The 20,908-nt window shown below is 44.2% G+C and overlaps 1 protein-coding gene across 1 annotated transcript in view; it reads right to left on the bottom strand.

Annotated features, from left to right (window-relative positions):
- The window catches only part of TLL1 (tolloid like 1), a 390,413-nt gene that overhangs the window by 94,665 nt on the left and 274,840 nt on the right, over positions 1-20,908 (bottom strand). The window contains exon 11 of the mRNA XM_086962398.1: positions 10,190-10,306. Coding sequence (XP_086818524.1) covers positions 10,190-10,306 — 117 coding nt within the window. The remainder of the gene's footprint in view (positions 1-10,189; positions 10,307-20,908) is intronic.

Raw genomic sequence — 20,908 nt, 5'->3', positions numbered from 1 at the left:
GCAACTTTCATGACAGAATGAAGGCAGTAGCCACCTGGATGAAGTAGAGCTGCCTCAAACTGAACTCTGATGAAACCGAAGTCCTCATCCTGGCTCCAATCACTCCACTTGGGATGACTACTGGCGGCAAGGAGCACTCAAACCCCCTGCCCTACCACTGACCACACACCCAACCTCAGCATCATCCATGACTGATAGCTCTCTATGAACCACCAAATCAATGCTGTATCGTCCTTCTGCTTCCACACACTTTATCTGCTCTGAAAGATCTTCAAATGGATCCCCACCGAGTCCAAGAGAATGGTCACCCAGGCGCTCATCAGCAGCCATCTCAACTACGCCAATGCACTCTATTTTGGCACCACCAAAAACCTCCAAAAGACATTGCAGTGCATTCAGAACGCCTCTGCCAGATTTATCCTGGACATTCCCCATTAAAGAACATCTCTAGTCACCTAAGAGACCTCCACTGGCTTCCTGTCAACAAAAGAATCACCTTAAAGAACTGCATGCACACCTAAAAATCCCTGTACAATTCCAGGCCCGAATAACTCAACCACAGCCTGTCCTTCTACACACAGGCCAGACACCTCCCCTCTGACCTTGGACACTATCCCATGGATCCGAAAAACATTGGCTGGAGGAAGATCCTTCTCCTACCTCGCTGCAAAGACCTGGATCTCCCTACCCTTGTACCTCAGGCAATCACCATCACTACCTCAATTCAGAAAGGACCTCAAGACCTGGCTCTTTGAGTAAACTACCAACCAATCCCCTCCTCCCCGCCCCAGCGCCTTGAGACCATTATGGGTGAGTAGTTGCGCTTTATAAGAACCCTGATTGATTGATATTTGGACACATTAATTTTGGACATGAGCTGGTACAGAATACTGTTCTCATTCGCTGAAAAATTTACAGGATTTGGTTCCTGCAATTGTTCCAAAAGTTTAACTCCTTCACTAAAACAAATATAAAGACCAACTGAAATTTTTTTAATGTTTTAAAATTTTTCATATGAAAGTTCTTAGCCTCACCAGTTTTAGTAAAAAGGAAATACAGTGTCAGGGCCCTTTTCTCCAGCTTTTGCATCCATAAATATAGACAGATATATATGTGTATGCAAAAATTCACAGTAGCGGCTGGTGGAGTGTGTGCCGTGGGGCGGTGAGGCGGGGGAGGGGCAGGATGGGGGCTATTAAACTCCGGCTCACGGCCGACCGGAGTAATGCACATAAATAAATACACTTAAAAAACAATTTCATTGAACGCACTGAAACGCATTTTGCGTTTCAGCGCGCGCAATTAATTTATTTTAAATTTCTTTTCATTACTCTAGTAGGCCGTGAGCTGGAGTTTACTAATCCCGACCCCGCAGCTCCCCCGCCACCCCTCAACGCCCCGCGGCACTCCCTCCACGAGTCGCTACTGCAAATTCCTCTGATTTCTGATTCGAACATTTGAACTAAATCTTTAGTACGAAAGAACCCATTCACAAAGAACTTGCAAATTGTGAACCTTTATGACTGGCTGCCAATTCACAAAACATTCATGTGTGCACGAGTTAAAGGAATATTTTGCATAAGTTACACACAAAAGTGTAGGATAGTAGGATGCATTCCTACCAATCACCTTTTTTCCCGGAAATCACATGAGCAGAGTGTCTCCAGAGCATATATTCTTGTTACGGTTAGAAACTCAGTAAAATGCAAACGTCATTTGATTCCAATTTACTCTTCGTTTCAAATATTTTTAATTAAATGTGTTTTCCTTCTTACATCTCTACTACCTCTGCCCCCACAGCTCCTTGTGAATTTGCGAACATTGCTGTTTTCTATTCTTTCCAAAACAGATACATCCAAATTTTTCATGTGCATTTTCAGAAATGTAGATCAGTGTGGCATATACATAACACTTGTTTTTGATTACCTTAAGACACCTATGAATGTGTGGGAGTTTAGGTAATTTGCATTGGTATTTCCTGGAACGGTCCTGTGACTTCCCCTGACAACATCCACCTTCTCCAGATATAGGTAAAAAACGTACCTATTTTCTATATGCCTATGTATTGCACATATGGGAGGAATCTCTGCAGTGTAACTTCAACGTTTCAGCCACTATGAGTTGCCTGAAAGGTACAGCATTATGGTTGAAACCCTTTTCACATGACTCACACTTATTTATGCACATAGAGTTGTACCTAAAATATCCATGGCAAGTGCTTCTTGAGAGGGTTTAACCCCTTCCGTGCGGGGCTGTTTCCCCCGCTGTGCTGGGGGCGGGGGGGGGGGGGGTGCGTGTACAACGCCCCCATGCTCATGACGAGTTCAGCTTGCCATGAGCTACGGCGCTCCGGTGCTCATGACGAGCTGAGCTCGTCATGGCCACACCCGTTCCAATGGAACGCAAACCGGGCCGAAGACGGCTGTAATGCCAGAAACCGGTCCCCGGGAGCTTGTTTCCTTCCCAGTGTAAGAATTGGCTTTTGTAGTTTGGTTTGCCCTGTTCCCATCATGCACTGGGACAGGAACAGACTAATTTGCATACAGCCAGGTTCTGAAACTGGGATGGTGCAGTGAGCTAAAAAACGGTGTTGGATCTAGCCCTGATCTCTTGACGGGGTGAGAGCTTTCTGCTTAATTCAGAGACTCTGTCCCTCACCACCCCTTGTTGTAAATATTTTTGTCCACCCTAAGCGTGGAAGGGTATTCTCAGATGTGAGACCCTTGCTCATTGCACCATCAGGATTCAAGCAAACCGGGCCGAAGACGGCTGTAATGCCAGAAACCGGTCCCCGGGAGCTTGTTTCCTTCCCAGTGTAAGAATTGGCTTTTGTAGTTTGGTTTGCCCTGTTCCCATCATGCACTGGGACAGGAACAGACTAATTTGCATACAGCCAGGTTCTGAAACTGGGATGGTGCAGTGAGCTAAAAAACGGTGTTGGATCTAGCCCTGATCTCTTGACGGGGTGAGAGCTTTCTGCTTAATTCAGAGACTCTGTCCCTCACCACCCCTTGTTGTAAATATTTTTGTCCACCCTAAGCGTGGAAGGGTATTCTCAGATGTGAGACCCTTGCTCATTGCACCATCAGGATTCAAGCAAACCGGGCCGAAGACGGCTGTAATGCCAGAAACCGGTCCCCGGGAGCTTGTTTCCTTCCCAGTGTAAGAATTGGCTTTTGTAGTTTGGTTTGCCCTGTTCCCATCATGCACTGGGACAGGAACAGACTAATTTGCATACAGCCAGGTTCTGAAACTGGGATGGTGCAGTGAGCTAAAAAACGGTGTTGGATCTAGCCCTGATCTCTTGACGGGGTGAGAGCTTTCTGCTTAATTCAGAGACTCTGTCCCTCACCACCCCTTGTTGTAAATATTTTTGTCCACCCTAAGCGTGGAAGGGTATTCTCAGATGTGAGACCCTTGCTCATTGCACCATCAGGATTCAAGCAAACCGGGCCGAAGACGGCTGTAATGCCAGAAACCGGTCCCCGGGAGCTTGTTTCCTTCCCAGTGTAAGAATTGGCTTTTGTAGTTTGGTTTGCCCTGTTCCCATCATGCACTGGGACAGGAACAGACTAATTTGCATACAGCCAGGTTCTGAAACTGGGATGGTGCAGTGAGCTAAAAAACGGTGTTGGATCTAGCCCTGATCTCTTGACGGGGTGAGTGCTTTCTGCTTAATTCAGAGACTCTGTCCCTCACCACCCCTTGTTGTAAATATTTTTGTCCACCCTAAGCGTGGAAGGGTATTCTCAGATGTGAGACCCTTGCTCATTGCACCATCAGGATTCAAGCAAACCGGGCCGAAGACGGCTGTAATGCCAGAAACCGGTCCCCGGGAGCATGTTTCCTTCCCAGTGTAAGAATTGGCTTTTGTAGTTTGGTTTGCCCTGTTCCCATCATGCACTGGGACAGGAACAGACTAATTTGCATACAGCCAGGTTCTGAAACTGGGATGGTGCAGTGAGCTAAAAAACGGTGTTGGATCTAGCCCTGATCTCTTGACGGGGTGAGAGCTTTCTGCTTAATTCAGAGACTCTGTCCCTCACCACCCCTTGTTGTAAATATTTTTGTCCACCCTAAGCGTGGAAGGGTATTCTCAGATGTGAGACCCTTGCTCATTGCACCATCAGGATTCAAGCAAACTGGGCCGAAGACGGCTGTAATGCCAGAAACCGGTCCCCGGGAGCTTGTTTCCTTCCCAGTGTAAGAATTGGCTTTTGTAGTTTGGTTTGCCCTGTTCCCATCATGCACTGGGACAGGAACAGACTAATTTGCATACAGCCAGGTTCTGAAACTGGGATGGTGCAGTGAGCTAAAAAACGGTGTTGGATCTAGCCCTGATCTCTTGACGGGGTGAGAGCTTTCTGCTTAATTCAGAGACTCTGTCCCTCACCACCCCTTGTTGTAAATATTTTTGTCCACCCTAAGCGTGGAAGGGTATTCTCAGATGTGAGACCCTTGCTCATTGCACCATCAGGATTCAAGCAAACCAGGCCGAAGACGGCTGTAATGCCAGAAACCGGTCCCCGGGAGCTTGTTTCCTTCCCAGTGTAAGAATTGGCTTTTGTAGTTTGGTTTGCCCTGTTCCCATCATGCACTGGGACAGGAACAGACTAATTTGCATACAGCCAGGTTCTGAAACTGGGATGGTGCAGTGAGCTAAAAAACGGTGTTGGATCTAGCCCTGATCTCTTGACGGGGTGAGAGCTTTCTGCTTAATTCAGAGACTCTGTCCCTCACCACCCCTTGTTGTAAATATTTTTGTCCACCCTAAGCGTGGAAGGGTATTCTCAGATGTGAGACCCTTGCTCATTGCACCATCAGGATTCAAGCAAACCGGGCCGAAGACAGCTGTAATGCCAGAAACCGGTCCCCGGGAGCTTGTTTCCTTCCCAGTGTAAGAATTGGCTTTTGTAGTTTGGTTTGCCCTGTTCCCATCATGCACTGGGACAGGAACAGACTAATTTGCATACAGCCAGGTTCTGAAACTGGGATGGTGCAGTGAGCTAAAAAACGGTGTTGGATCTAGCCCTGATCTCTTGACGGGGTGAGAGCTTTCTGCTTAATTCAGAGACTCTGTCCCTCACCACCCCTTGTTGTAAATATTTTTGTCCACCCTAAGCGTGGAAGGGTATTCTCAGATGTGAGACCCTTGCTCATTGCACCATCAGGATTCAAGCAAACCGGGCCGAAGACGGCTGTAATGCCAGAAACCGGTCCCCGGGAGCTTGTTTCCGTCCCAGTGTAAGAATTGGCTTTTGTAGTTTGTTTTGCCCTGTTCCCATCATGCACTGGGACAGGAACAGACTAATTTGCATACAGCCAGGTTCTGAAACTGGGATGGTGCAGTGAGCTAAAAAACGGTGTTGGATCTAGCCCTGATCTCTTGACGGGGTGAGAGCTTTCTGCTTAATTCAGAGACTCTGTCCCTCACCACCCCTTGTTGTAAATATTTTTGTCCACCCTAAGCGTGGAAGGGTATTCTCAGATGTGAGACCCTTGCTCATTGCACCATCAGGATTCAAGCAAACCGGGCCGAAGACGGCTGTAATGCCAGAAACCGGTCCCCGGGAGCTTGTTTCCTTCCCAGTGTAAGAATTGGCTTTTGTAGTTTGGTTTGCCCTGTTCCCATCATGCACTGGGACAGGAACAGACTAATTTGCATACAGCCAGGTTCTGAAACTGGGATGGTGCAGTGAGCTAAAAAACGGTGTTGGATCTAGCCCTGATCTCTTGACGGGGTGAGAGCTTTCTGCTTAATTCAGAGACTCTGTCCCTCACCACCCCTTGTTGTAAATATTTTTGTCCACCCTAAGCGTGGAAGGGTATTCTCAGATGTGAGACCCTTGCTCATTGCACCATCAGGATTCAAGCAAACCGGGCCGAAGACGGCTGTAATGCCAGAAACCGGTCCCCGGGAGCTTGTTTCCTTCCCAGTGTAAGAATTGGCTTTTGTAGTTTGGTTTGCCCTGTTCCCATCATGCACTGGGACAGGAACAGACTAATTTGCATACAGCCAGGTTCTGAAACTGGGATGGTGCAGTGAGCTAAAAAACGGTGTTGGATCTAGCCCTGATCTCTTGACGGGGTGAGAGCTTTCTGCTTAATTCAGAGACTCTGTCCCTCACCACCCCTTGTTGTAAATATTTTTGTCCACCCTAAGCGTGGAAGGGTATTCTCAGATGTGAGACCCTTGCTCATTGCACCATCAGGATTCAAGCAAACCGGGCCGAAGACGGCTGTAATGCCAGAAACCGGTCCCCGGGAGCTTGTTTCCTTCCCAGTGTAAGAATTGGCTTTTGTAGTTTGGTTTGCCCTGTTCCCATCATGCACTGGGACAGGAACAGACTAATTTGCATACAGCCAGGTTCTGAAACTGGGATGGTGCAGTGAGCTAAAAAACGGTGTTGGATCTAGCCCTGATCTCTTGACGGGGTGAGAGCTTTCTGCTTAATTCAGAGACTCTGTCCCTCACCACCCCTTGTTGTAAATATTTTTGTCCACCCTAAGCGTGGAAGGGTATTCTCAGATGTGAGACCCTTGCTCATTGCACCATCAGGATTCAAGCAAACCGGGCCGAAGACGGCTGTAATGCCAGAAACCGGTCCCCGGGAGCTTGTTTCCTTCCCAGTGTAAGAATTGGCTTTTGTAGTTTGGTTTGCCCTGTTCCCATCATGCACTGGGACAGGAACAGACTAATTTGCATACAGCCAGGTTCTGAAACTGGGATGGTGCAGTGAGCTAAAAAACGGTGTTGGATCTAGCCCTGATCTCTTGACGGGGTGAGAGCTTTCTGCTTAATTCAGAGACTCTGTCCCTCACCACCCCTTGTTGTAAATATTTTTGTCCACCCTAAGCGTGGAAGGGTATTCTCAGATGTGAGACCCTTGCTCATTGCACCATCAGGATTCAAGCAAACCGGGCCGAAGACGGCTGTAATGCCAGAAACCGGTCCCCGGGAGCTTGTTTCCTTCCCAGTGTAAGAATTGGCTTTTGTAGTTTGGTTTGCCCTGTTCCCATCATGCACTGGGACAGGAACAGACTAATTTGCATACAGCCAGGTTCTGAAACTGGGATGGTGCAGTGAGCTAAAAAACGGTGTTGGATCTAGCCCTGATCTCTTGACGGGGTGAGAGCTTTCTGCTTAATTCAGAGACTCTGTCCCTCACCACCCCTTGTTGTAAATACCAATGGAACGCTCAGCACAGCAGGGGAATCAGCCCAGCATGCGAGCGTTCCACGTAACGGGCGAGGTCATGACGAGCTCAGCTCGTCATGAGCACCGGACTCCGTAGCTCATGACGAGATGACCTCGTCATGAGCACTCAAAGGGTTAATAAAAGAACAAACCCCTTGAGAAAACTGGGTTGTTGGGAACGTTTGGTGTTTTCTTGGTGTTTGGAACAAATCATTGTTTTTGAACAATAAACTGTAAAGTAAGCTTGGAGATGTGTCTAGCTAATCTGGAAGAAGGTAATTAATTGGACAGAGTTTGTAGCCTGCACCGTGAAACTAAATGGTGTGAATAGGCTAGCAAAATATATTTTCGTAACTCCCACTTGGGAAAAGATATTGGAGACTATTTCCAATGTAGAAACACACTTTTTATATTCTCATACATTTATGCACCAGACTCGACAGTCCGGATAGGAACATTCACAGACGGGGGATATTTTGGTTGGCATCTGTCTATAATACAAAAAAAACACTTCTCAAAGCAGTCAAGACTTTTCAAACTATGTAATGCATACCTCCGGGTAATTGTTCTCTTTGTAGCCAAGTTCTGATAGGTTGGGCATGTTAATGACTTCAAGAATAATATTTCCTCATTTCTTTTAATGATCTTCATTATAAATTTAAGCAGACAAAAATGCAACACAAATCTGATTTTTTGTCTTTACCAATAGAATACAATGTACACTCTATTTGATAAATGCTACCATTATTAGTACACTTACTTTACAATATCTTTGTTTCAGAATACGATTTTGAATATTGATTCACTATTGAAGAACACTTATTCCTGTTCCACCAATCGTTGACTTATTTTTCATCAGTTATTCTAGCATTTTAATGTTTTTCTCAGTCAAAAGTCGTTATTTCGGTTTTTCTAACTGCTTTTAGTTTCTTTGCATAGTTCTGCCGCAAATGTACACACTGTTAAGTTTGAAATTTACACTCGGTGGCTGTCGAGAAAGTTCAAATCTCCACCATTAACTTGCAGCGCTTTATCAGAAAGGTGTTTCCCCTCTTGTGTTGTTCACAGGGAATCCTTGATAAACTGTGCACCGTTGCTTCTGACCGCCACCACAGACTGACTGTGTTTTTTGACACATATTCCGTCCGTGCTTGATATTGTTGTGAATAGTGTTTGTTCTCCACTTGGCAAGAGACGTGAAACATTCTCACAAAGCCAGGAAAGAGAATGTGTTGCTATTGAAACTGTAGAACAAAGTATTTCAATGAGGCTTCTTGAACGCTATCTCTCTAAATGAAACAACCGGGAAAATTGAGCAGGAAGGCAGAAAATGATGTTGTGCTTTACTCGTGCAATCAGCCGACAGACTCAACAAAAGCTCACCCACGGGAAAGGCTAATTTCCTTTTGTTGTCAGAGGTGCACACTGTAAAGCAGATCTTAGCAGGCAGGACATCAACTGGAGATATTTATTAGCTTCTTTTAAGAACGAGGAATGTTGACAAAAGAAAGAAGTAAAGCACGCCATGTTCCTCGGATAGGACTGAATGGGGGGTCAATTAGGGATGACACAGAAAATAACTAATTATTTCCGTTTTTTGTAAAACTGCTGTTTTATTAAACATAAATGAACCCAGATGCACATAGCTTGTGAGTGGCAACTCTTACTTTAACAGAAAAGTGCAAAGTGTGAGATGAGTTTGACAAAAATGAAGATAGAAATAACACAGATGTATAACAATATGCCCGTCTCCTATTCAAATTACAAGTCAATCACAATTTATTGTATTGTATTGTAGAATTGATTTAGGACATCAAAGTACTGACTTGGAAAAGAAGGATTTATTAATTGAAATATACACCCAAACATTCGCCAGAGTTTCTTGACCGTGTAGGCGGGTGGCACCTCTTTGCTATTCGAATAATGTGCTTCTGGTAAAAAGCCTGTGAATTAGAAGGCTAGAGAGGCCATAAGGTATCTTCACTTTTGAAGTTTAGAAGCCTAGGGCCTCATTTATGGGATTTTGGCATAAGGCAAAGCAGCAAGGCACCTTGCTGCGCCACCCTATGCCAGAAGCGGCCAGTGCAGGCAAGAGCAGTGAGGCGGGGGATTCGACAGAAGATGACAAGAGAAAATGTAATAAATAATGAATTTTCCCTCGTTGCCGTCTGTCGAATATCCCCCCTACCCCACCCAACCGCCCTTACCTGCACGGACCGCTCTTGCCCTACGACAAAGTGGAAGGGCAGGAATGCACAGCTTTTAAGCAATCCTTTCTCCCTATGATGGTGCCAGTTCCGAAGCCTAGCGTCAACGTAGGCGCCCTTGCACCGTGGTGCAAGGGGGCCTCCATTGCATGCAGGATTGTTTCTGTGCAGGAAGGTGTATCTTCCTGCACAAAAACAATCCTAAGAGGTGTATTCCTCTTTCCATGTGTGTAGCACACATGGAAAGAGGAACAAAGCATATTCTCCTATACAAAGCATATTTCTCCTCGTTATGCCTCCCCTCGGAGGCGTACAGATTTGGCATTTCCTCAGGTTTACATAGTTAGTAAATCTGGGGCAGTGACAAATTCAATGGGTGTTGCATGGGAAAACCCACTGCAATGCCCATGGAATGCTCTTGGGTGCTGAGTAAGGCAAGGTAGCGATCTGTGCTGGGTTTGGCTTACTCCTCATTTATGAGGTCATCAAAGCCACGTAAGGTGGCTTTGCATGACTTCATAAATCGAATTGAGAGCCATGTGTCTTGCACGTACCACTTTACGTGCTGCAAGAGTGAACCAGGACTCTTATAAATAAGCCCCCTGGTCTGTAGCAAAATTCAAGCTCCTTAGACATAATTCCAGTTTTGCCTATTAACAGAATATTAGAATAATGTAATATGCAGTTAACTCAGGTAATGCTAATCAACAGTGGACTTGTTTCTGTTAACTGTAGGACTTCATATCCTTGTCGATAACACGCCCCTCAATTTTAAACCACATACCTTCATAAACTGCTGCGAAACCTTTCCCCACCCAGTTACTGCTGCTACGAAACTCAATCCACAGTCTGCTGTCGGTCGTTATGAGGGATTCCGGCAGTTTATCACCACAAAATCTACCTGGAAAAACATTCATCAAACAATGTTAATTGTGTACATGTTGATATACTGGATAAGCATGCAGAGGTGAATGCGTATGAAGGAAGACCGAATTGTGGTTGTGCTGTAGCTGGCCACAAAGCCAGTGTAAGGATGTTGTTAAGCCATGAGCCAAACAAATAAGAGTACTGGCAAACAGGGTCACTGAGACAAAGGGTTAGTTGAGGGTGCAAGCATAGTTTCCGTGCAACATACTAGGTTCAACATTAGACCATATTATAACAACTAGAAGAGCCTGCAATACATTTACATTTGAAGAGAGCACAAATCTAGGATAAGTGATCACATCTGCAGCTCACAAAAATATCTGTAGCCTTGTACAATTGCCGCAGTGCCACCAAGGCCACTGGTTCGTGAGCACCCTATGTAAGCCACAAATAGTATGTACATACCTTTCTGCAGAGAAATCATGTTTCTTTCCAGAATAGTATGAGCATATTTGAATTAATATATTTTATGTGCAGTGCCTAAATATCAACATTTCCTGGGGCTCTCTGTTCCCATTTAAAGTCTGCTGATGCTTTCTCTGAAGGCGTGTTTTAGCAACAAGGTACCACGATGCAAAACGCCTATTTTTTATTGTCTCTGAATAATAGTGATTTGATGTTCCACTTTGTTAAAATGTGAGGCTCATGTTTACATCATTTCTTAACTTAAGAGACCCTGGTGGTGCGACCTAGACACAACATTCTGCATATGAATGCCACATAAATGAATTCCCCACTTTTTCCAAGAGACAGGGCTCAGGGGTTCATGTGCCAGCTGTAGAGAACTATGTACAACATGCAGGTAAGAGCTTTGATTCTCGGCAGTAGTACTGCAGCATTTCATCCTTCAAGGGTCTCACTCCCTGCTAACCGGAACCTGCTTCTGCAAATAACATACTAAAGCAGCCTCCTAATGCATAAAACATGTTGATAGGAGGTTGGGAGTTGAGGGCTCCAGACTGTGAAATGTAATGAACCAAGGCCGAGGGCCTGCCTGAAACGTCCTGAATAAGGAGCTCGTCTTTTAATGTGTCATGAAGAATATGAGACTGTACAACCGTCACAAATTGGATTCTAACACTTTCCGGTCACCTAAACTCCTTATGTTACCCTCACAGCGCTCAAAGTAGCCAACAGGTAAAAAACAGCACAATATCAAACCATTTAACTAAATTAAGGCTGCAATGAAGAGTTATCCTTGAGACATCTGTGATTTACCACTATACAAAAATGTGGTGATGCATAAAATGCATGGCTGAAGATATGTCTTCTGCAAAGTTATTAACTTTGCATTTCAGTGCGTGATTTCAGACAGTATTTCTGTTCCTACCGCAAATTACCAATAGTAAAATAAGTCTAAAAAACAACAAAAGCACAGCACTATGAAACAGCTGGCAGGGCTGCTACTCAAAGCAAAAGCACCATGGATGAATGCTCGTTCAATTGAAAGCGTCACCGTTGCTGAACAGGCTCTCCTGGAACAGAATATCGAGCACGCGCGCTTCTAAAATGTGTTAAAGCCTGATTTCAGTAAGGGAATAACCATGACGTACTTCGTCGTGTTAAATCTATTAATACTATGGATTCCCAAGCCACGCTCAATGTGTTAGTTAACTTCCTTGCAAAAGCGCATCCGTCATGGCTGCTCACACTTCACTGGCTGAGCCACAACATTGATTCTCAAGGGCTTTCCCGAAAACGAAGAGATTGCTGTTTCTTCCCTCTAAAACACCGTGCGTGGCATTTATTACCAGTGCATACATTCAGCAAACGTCACCATTTGTCAAGCTCTGACTCCCGCTTTACATTAACAACCAATTTCTCAACCGAGACCGAGCAGCTCGGATACTGCCTAAGCATTTCCATTCTGTCGAGCACAGGGCAAACTGATCAAGCAAGCGACAATAACCTATCTAACAACAAATCAGCTCGATCAGTGAGAAAACGAAGTCATCAGACAAGCAAACTATTTTAACAAGCAACCCAACTGGTCTAAAGACCACACCAAATATCCAAAGCCTTTCACAAGTAATTCAGCTAATACAAAAGCCGACCTCTTGAGTAAACACATTGATATAATGAGTACACAGACTGGGCTGGCTCACAGTTGAAGCAGCCTCAGGTGCGAATGTGCTATTGTACATTCACAAAGTGATACAACACACAAATCAATACTTTTATTAAGTAAACCTCAATCAGTTTAGCCGTAAACAGATGAAACTTGGAAAAGAACTGCAATAACCAGCAACATAATATTAATCTTGGCCTCCATTCTAAGTAGAAAGTGAATTATTTGATACAATGTGGACTAATCTAAATATACAATACATTTAATATAATGAGTGAACATCGAACAAGAAAGCACATTAATTGTAATGCACTTGAAATGATCCCATGAGCAAACAAACTAATATAATCATTTTCTTCTAACTCTTTTAAAAAATAAACACATGATTAGGCCAGGATTTTTTTAACATATTTTTTATTGGTTTTTTTAGTTCATATAAGGTGAATAATCAAGTGAGTAAGAAAATACCCGAGTACTTGTGGTATTCATTACACTCAGCCCTACTGCTCCTCATCCAAGTGATTATCTAATGAGGTGTGTTCTACCTGAAGAGACAAGAAAACTCGAGTTTAACGTGCTGAGAGCGCTAAACTCACCCACATTGGCTGGGCGCTATAAAAGAAGGCAGCACCAGCATTCACCTGAAAAATCCCAGCCAACTTCAACATCTAGATAGCAGAGGGTGGGTGGGTTTGTTGCAAGGAAGTGATGTGAATGGTAGGACTAAAAGTATTGAAGATTACAGATAAATATTTGGGGCATCGCATCTACGTCCGTCTTTCTTGCCTCAGTCTGTATTTATGAGGAACACTAGCGGACCAACAATACCTTCAGTCGGTCCAAAAACCACCCCACAACCACAAACACTATGATTATAAATGCAAAGCAGGTACTTTGTGTAGGCACTGAAGGAGAGACGATGAGAGCAGAAGCCCCCAATCGTAGACACTAAGCAGACGAAGAGACCACAATGCCAGCCAGGACCCAGCTTGAACTTGAGAAGCACCAAAGGTGCAAAGGTGTAATCATAGCCAGAATTGAAAAGGCAGGAAGAAAGAGCCCATCCCAACGGACCAAAAGTGACTTTTCAACTGCATATACCAAAGACAAAACGATGCCCACCAATGAGACTCAACCACCACAATGGAGAGGGTCTGGAAGAAATTACAGACATGTAAAAAAGGCAAATGATCTACGATTGTCTCATCCAGACAGGGGGGCAAAACCAAGAATACAAAAGCCAGGGAAAACTGTGCAGCTAAACCCCTGCATGCATAAAGGAGAACCAGGATAAGGATGCATCTCCGAGTCAAAACCTCATGCCACAACAGAAAACAAGGGGTGGAAGGAAGAAGCAAGAACCAAGCATCCATGTGCCAGGACACCGGAGTGAGGAACTAACAAGCATGCAAGAGCAGCATCAACTGAGGAGTATAAAGGAATGGAAAGGAAGGAACATACCTATTTCATCCACTTGAATGAAGTAAGGGTCTACTGTACGAAGCTGGCTCGGATGTACGACGTTAAAACGCATACTTTTAGCACGCATACCATTACAGCGCAATATTTACAACGCAGGATCTTTTACAACGAATACCTTTACAACGCATGACATTACATCGCAGATACTATTACAACGCATGCCATTACAACGTAAGTATAGGTAAGTATATTATTTTATTATATTATTATATTATTTTTATTAAAAATTTAATAAATATTTAAATTATTTCATTTATTAAATACATTTTAAATTAACGTCATTGTATTTTTAAAATTATATATATATATATATATATACTTTTTTAAATAAATATTAAAAATACTAAAATACATTTATTTAATTTAAGTATTTTTATAAAACTGAACCCTTAAAATACCCCTGTACCCCAAAACCCAAACCCAGCCCTGAACCCTAAAAATACCCCTGTACCCCAAAACCCAAACCCAACCCTGAACCCTAAAAAAACCCCTGTACCCCAAAACCCAAACCCAGCCTTGAACCCTAAAAATACCCCTGTACCCCAAAACCCAAACCCAACCCTGAACCCTAAAAATACCCCTGTACCCCAAAACCCAAACCCAGCCCTGTACCCTAAAAATACCCCTGTACCCCAAAACCCAAACCAAGCCCTGAACCCTAAAAATACCCCTGTACCCTAAAACCCAAACCCAGCCCTGAACCCTAAAAATACCCCTGTACCCCAAAACCCAAACCCAGCCCTGAACCCTAAAAATACCCCTGTAGCCCAAAACCCAAACTATATATAACATTACTTTAATTAATTAATTGAATTTATTTTTAATATTTTGGTAATTTAAAAAAAGGTTAAATAAAATGATATACTTACCTATACTTACGTTGTAATGGCATGCGTTGTAATAGTATCTGCGATGTAATGTCATGCGTTGTAAAGGTATGCGTTGTAAAGGATCCTGCGTTGTAATGGTGTGCGTTGTAACAGTATGCGTGGTAAAAGTTGCGTGGTAACGGTTGCATACCAGCTGGCTCTTTACATAGCGGACCAAAGCGAGGTACACTGTGTAAAGAGTAAAGTCAACCCTTACCGGTTTTCAGAGGCAAAAATGATTAAAATGATCTCTTTTGTGGTACTGTGAGGGAGCTGTTATCAGAGGGTATTGCTAAGCATTTGTTGTACTGACTGAGACAATAAATGAGACACACTCAAGAATAAATCTGAGACCAATTAAAAAACATAAGTCATATTTTTATATCCATTCTGATACCAAGAATGTTGTTATCAAGTAAGTACTTTTTAAAATATTGCATTTCACAGGTAAGTAACAATGCACGTAAATATGTCTTTACACAGCAATGCTTTCCTATGGGAAGAAAAGGCGTACAATGCATGCAGTTATTTACGGTCGGCATCTGCGGGTCTCCTACAGGACTTTGTGTCATAGTAGGTCAAGGTCCAAAGTACCAACAGCAGTTGCTCGTTACCTGTCCTGGGACATCCAGGTGCCGAGGTGCTAGTCGGGTTGGTAGCTCTGTGCTCTACACTGGCGGAAGGAAGGGGGGCAACCTAGAAACAGGCTGGAGGGAGGGACAAGTCCCAGAGTTGCCAATGCAGTGGCTTGGGTCAAAAGTCTTCGCGGGACAAGGGGGCACAGTCGGTTTATCGGTACCCAGGTTGGGGCACTCGGTGCAGACTGGATAGGTCGGCTGGTCTCTGTGTGTCCTAGGTCCTTGCAGTTGTTGGTCTCGCTGGCTGAGGCTTTACAAATAAGGACAGCTGGGCCACTCTGGAAGTGTGTCTCTGTGATGCTGACGTTCCTCGACAGCTGCTCAGTCTTGGTGCTGTTAGAGTCCCAACTTGGGCTTGGTTGCTGCAAGGCATCCGGTACCCCGGATATTGGTGAAGTCAGTTCTGGTGTCCTCTCACTCAGTGGGGGGACAGATCTGACCTTCAGGAGTACAGTTACCTCTTCCTGGGGTCTGCTGTGTCGGGCTGGCCGGGAAGCAGCAACATGGTAAACCCAACTTGGCTTCGTCTGTGCCTGGAGACTGTAGGTGATTAGCTTCTCTACTCCTCCAGGGGAGATTGCCAGTAATTTGGAAGGGGCTGGCAGTCTACCGGAGTTCTTTGTAGTTGCTCAACTGCAGGATGAGTCACTCAGTCACGACTGTTAAGACTGGTGCAGGAAGGCAGGCTTTGGCGCCAAAGGTTCACAGCAGTCTTCAGTTCTCATTGTATTGCGGCTCTTCTTTGTCCTTTTTGTCAGCATCTGTTGAACCTAAGTTCCTGGCATCAGGGGTGCAACCTAAATACTCAATTTAGGGGCGTTAAGGGGAGTGACAGGTAGTAGCCAATGGGCTAATTATCCTTAAGGTAAATATACCCCCTACATGACCACTTCCTGTGGGAAGTGGGTATAACCCTGACTCAGTGAGCTTAATTCCACCAACAACTAAGATGGTGGATTTCTAGTTTTTGTGATCACATTGTGGTGGAACTAACCTGATGGGGAACATAACTCCTGACTAGCTAATGTTCTTGCCAGTCCTGGAGTTATATGGGCCCTGTCTAGGGGAAGCCTGGGACGCATATCAAATGTGGCAGAGGCATTTGAAGACTCCTGCCTATCTAACGGGGGCTGTGGGAGCCATTGAACAACAGATTTTGACTGTGGAGGAGTCGCTGAACTTGGGTAACTCAGAACAAGGTGCCAAACACACGGGTGTGCTGAACTATCGACTGAAAGACCCCATTCAAGCAGTGATGGGTGCATTATAGACACATCGGGGCACATATCGGGAAGTGCTCAAGTTCAGGAGTGCCAACCACCCTCTAAGCGAGCAAGAAATCCTGTCATACCTTTTAAAATAACTGGGAACATGCCGTTGGTGTTACAAAAATCCGAGGGCAGGGAAAATCTCACAGGTACCCCCAATACATGCACTCAAAATGAGGTGATTAAGATAAAAGCTAATTTGGATTCCTTGGATACTTTTCTCAATGCTACACTAGATAACTTATCAGGTAGAAATGGAAAATTAGACGATGCACTACTTAATTGTTTGAGCAAAGTACAGAAACCAACACAGGAGTCATTAGACGTGCACAGGAGTAACCAGGTCCAATTTGTTAACACCGTCAGCTGTCAATCCGGCGAACCTGCACCTATTAGTATTAAAGAACAGAGTAGTGCTCTACACCAAAGAGCTGAGAAAATTCCTATTCTTAACCGTGAGGCTCACTCCAATACTACCCTCTCAGTCCCGTTTATATCCACCAATCCCTTAAATCCCAACCTTAACACCATTAGCACTCTTAATGGGAATGAAGGTAATCGCCATAATATCTTTCTGGATTTACCGCCTGCCGCCACTCCTTATGTAGTGGTGCTAGCTAATGTTCCGAGATTACAGATGGGGAGTAGGGAATCGTGGCAGACTTTAAGAAATAGATCGATACACTAGTTAGGTGCTAGGATAGGACTAACTGAGAGACTATAAGAAGATTTTAAGATGGCTAGGAGAGTGCTGTGAGTTGGTAAAGGCCGGAAGAATTTGAGTGGGGACTGTGTGGTACTGACATTCAAATCTTCACAACTAGTGCAACTAATTTTGAATAGAGCCGGGTCCCATACAATCACTACCCAGGACGTTAACTTAGTACCATTAGGTTATTTCTATCACCCAAAGAATAATAATAATTTTGCCAACTTAAGGGAACCACTCAATCCGGGCTTCATGAATCAGTTCAATGCATAAGTCCATAATCGGTTCGAGACATTCTCTAACCTCGACTTAATTGACTGACTGCAAAAGGTGGAACATCAGTATATAGCTATACCCAGTATCAAGGGCATCCTGCCTAGCTCGGGATACCTATTATTGCCACCCACTAACATAACAACTGTTGAGCTTGACCATAATGAGAAGGAAAGCATAGGGTTAGTGCATGACATGCTGGGCAATAATACACCAGTATCAAATCTACCCCCATCTCATCAAAATAGCTCCATTCAATCTCATTTTGGTAACGAGGGGGTCAATGAAAATGGTAAAGAACTGGAGGAAAGTGTCAGCTCCTGTTCTGGAATGTTGCCGGGTTAAAATCTAAGGAGTCAAATACTTTATGGATTGAGTTTATCAACAACTTCAATATTGTTAACATACAAGAAACCTGGGCGATAGACCCCATACATATAAGTGGCTACAAAACATTCCATAGCCCAGCTATTGCAACAGCATCTGGCACAGCTAAGGGGGGGGGGGGGCGGGGGGGGGGGCGCTGTGTACGTATGTTTCAAATTACCTTATTGTAGGGAAAATTGAATTTATTGCCATTGAACCCTACTATCATATAGTTATTTTACATGTGGGTAGCACTCTCTGTTTGGCAATACTGAACTTCTACAATAACGTGACACCTGTTTTGATAAAAGAAACACTGAAATCCCTGGGCCGTCATTTACATACCCTATATACTCGCTTAATTAAGGAGGTATTTGTAATATGGGGTAGGGATTTTAATTCTCCTATTTGTAAACATATTGATAAAGATGTCTGTGGCTTAACTTATGAGAATGGGGACAGTTTCGTTCACTTCCCGCATACAACATGTGGAGAAGTGTGGCTCACTGGTTAGAGGAGGCAGACCTGGAAGCAGAGGTCAGCCCGGGACCAGGGTTCAATTCCCGGCTCGGTGGGGTCTTGAGTCCTAAAATGTCCATGGACTTGACAATTCTCGCTCCGATGCCTACTCGATTCACGGGTTCACACTCTGCGACTCTGGGCAATAGCTTGCTTAATCTCCACAACGGCCCCTCGCAGCGGGATGCCTGGCTTTCACCATGCGGATACCCTGCCGGGGTTATCTCACAGGGGAATACCAGGAAGGGTTCCCTAAGCAAGTGCTTAGAAACCGCTCGGTGATTTGCGCTATATAAATTCCTGTACATTTAACATACGGTGACTCGTTGAATGATATAATGTACACGTTCGATCTAGGATTTGTTAACAGTCTGTGCTCACCCATGGTTCCTTTCTGCCCTACTTTTAATGCTTACCCGAGAGCAGAGGACGGCCCGGGACCAGGGTTCGATTCCCGGCGCGGCAGGTTTCTGGACCAGGGTCAGCGGACTCGATAATTCTCTCGCCTCGGTGCCCACTCTGATCAGCGACCACACTCGGCAACTCTGGGCATTAGCTTGCCTCATCTTCACTAACAGCCCCACCAGACCGCCGGGGATGCCTGGTCTCACCCTGGAGATACCCATTAAGGGACCATCTCTCAGGGAAGCCAGGAAGGGTTTCGCAGCGGTCGAAGCGCCTTGGGACCCTCCGGGTAAGTAGTGCGCTATATAAATGCCTATACATTACATACATTACATGTAGTACATTTTCTACCATAGATTTTATTTTGTCTTCTTGCAGATATTGTTCATGTATTAAAAATTTTAAGACACATGCGATTGCCTTAAGCGATCACTTCCCTCTAAGTGTAGACGTGACAGTGCTTAAACAGAGCACTAACGCTAGAACTATATTCATAGACAATGTTGACAATATTGCCATGAGTAGGCAACCAGGATATGCACTTAAATGGGCTACTGTAGACACCAAGGAACTTATTCCAAAAATTGTTCTTAACTGCAAAAACATGTTCCTGTCATGTCTGGATGAAAACAAACCCAGTCAAGAGATTAGGGAAAGCTTTTTGGCTATCTCAAATTATATAAAGAAATCCCTTTTTGTCGAAACTAAAAGGAAAGCTACTAATAATCAAGGATGGTTTGATTCAGAATGTACAAAGGAATATTCTAATCTTAAAAACTGTATACATGCCACAGTAAAAAAAATATCGACCATATTAGGGAGGCAAGACGAAATTATAAAACTGTACTTAAAGCTAGAAAGACCATTTTAAAACAAGATACATGGCGGGCCTTACACGACGCTGCTGAAAGCCGAGATTTTTCTTCTTTCTGGAAAGCGGTGAATTCTCATTTTTTAACTAACAAGGAGATGGCAGCCATGGAGATTGCCAACTCTGAATCAGAATGGATGCAACATTATTCATATTTGTACAAAAATCCGAGCGCAGATGACCATGGCGCTATAGTGAACACAGGGGCTACGGTACAAGAACTAAGAATGGATTTTACACTCAATGAGATTACTGCAGCAAGTAATTTTAGTTTGGGTGGCAAGGCCCCAGGGCCAGATGGCATCCTGTGGACCTTTTTAAAACTAATCTAGCATTATGGGCCCGCTATTAACTCAGGTCTTTAACGCATGTAATAAAAGCGGCTTTTTATTAACTTGGTACGAATCTACGATTGTGCCAATTTTTAAAAAGGGAGATAGGATGAACCCGGCTTGCTATTGCCCGATTTCATTGTTAGATTTTCCAGCTAAGATCATGGGGCGGGTTTTATTAGATAGAATGTAGGTCTGAGCTGAAGAACAGGATGTTATCAGTTATATACAATATGGGTTTCGCAAGGGTCTGGGTACAATTGAGCAGGGTCTAAACCTGCATATTCTATTGGACAAGTACACAAGGGTAAAAAAGGGCAGACTATTCATGACCTTTGTGGATCTAATGGCAGCTTTTGACTGCGTCATCCATGATAAGCTGTAGTTGATCTAAGAAGAATTAGGTGTGGATCCCTTGATAATTGCCTTTTTAAGGGAGCCTTACTCTGGGGATAAGGCTAAGGTCAGATACGGGCAAGCAGGAGAATGCACGAGTCACTCTAGAATTGGGAGAGGGGTGCGGCAAGGCTGTGTCCTTGCTCCATTTCTCTTCACATTATATATAAACAAATTAGAATCCATTTTGGTTAAAGAGTGCAGGGATTTACCCTGAACTCTTGTATGCAGACGATGCTGTTTTAATGGCCTGTACACCACTCGGACTCCAAAGGGTTGTCAACTCATTCTCTGTCTTCATGTCGAATCTGGGACTTACAATAAATTGCACCAAAACATATACAATGAATTGTGGAGTCGGGTCGAACAAGAGGGTTAAA

The sequence above is a fragment of the Lissotriton vulgaris genome, chromosome 3_1, assembly GCF_964263255.1.
Source record: "Lissotriton vulgaris chromosome 3_1, aLisVul1.2, whole genome shotgun sequence".
Taxonomy (NCBI): Eukaryota; Metazoa; Chordata; class Amphibia; order Caudata; family Salamandridae; genus Lissotriton; species Lissotriton vulgaris.
Note: the sequence above shows the minus strand (reverse complement) of the source record. Positions and strands in the feature narration are given on the sequence as shown.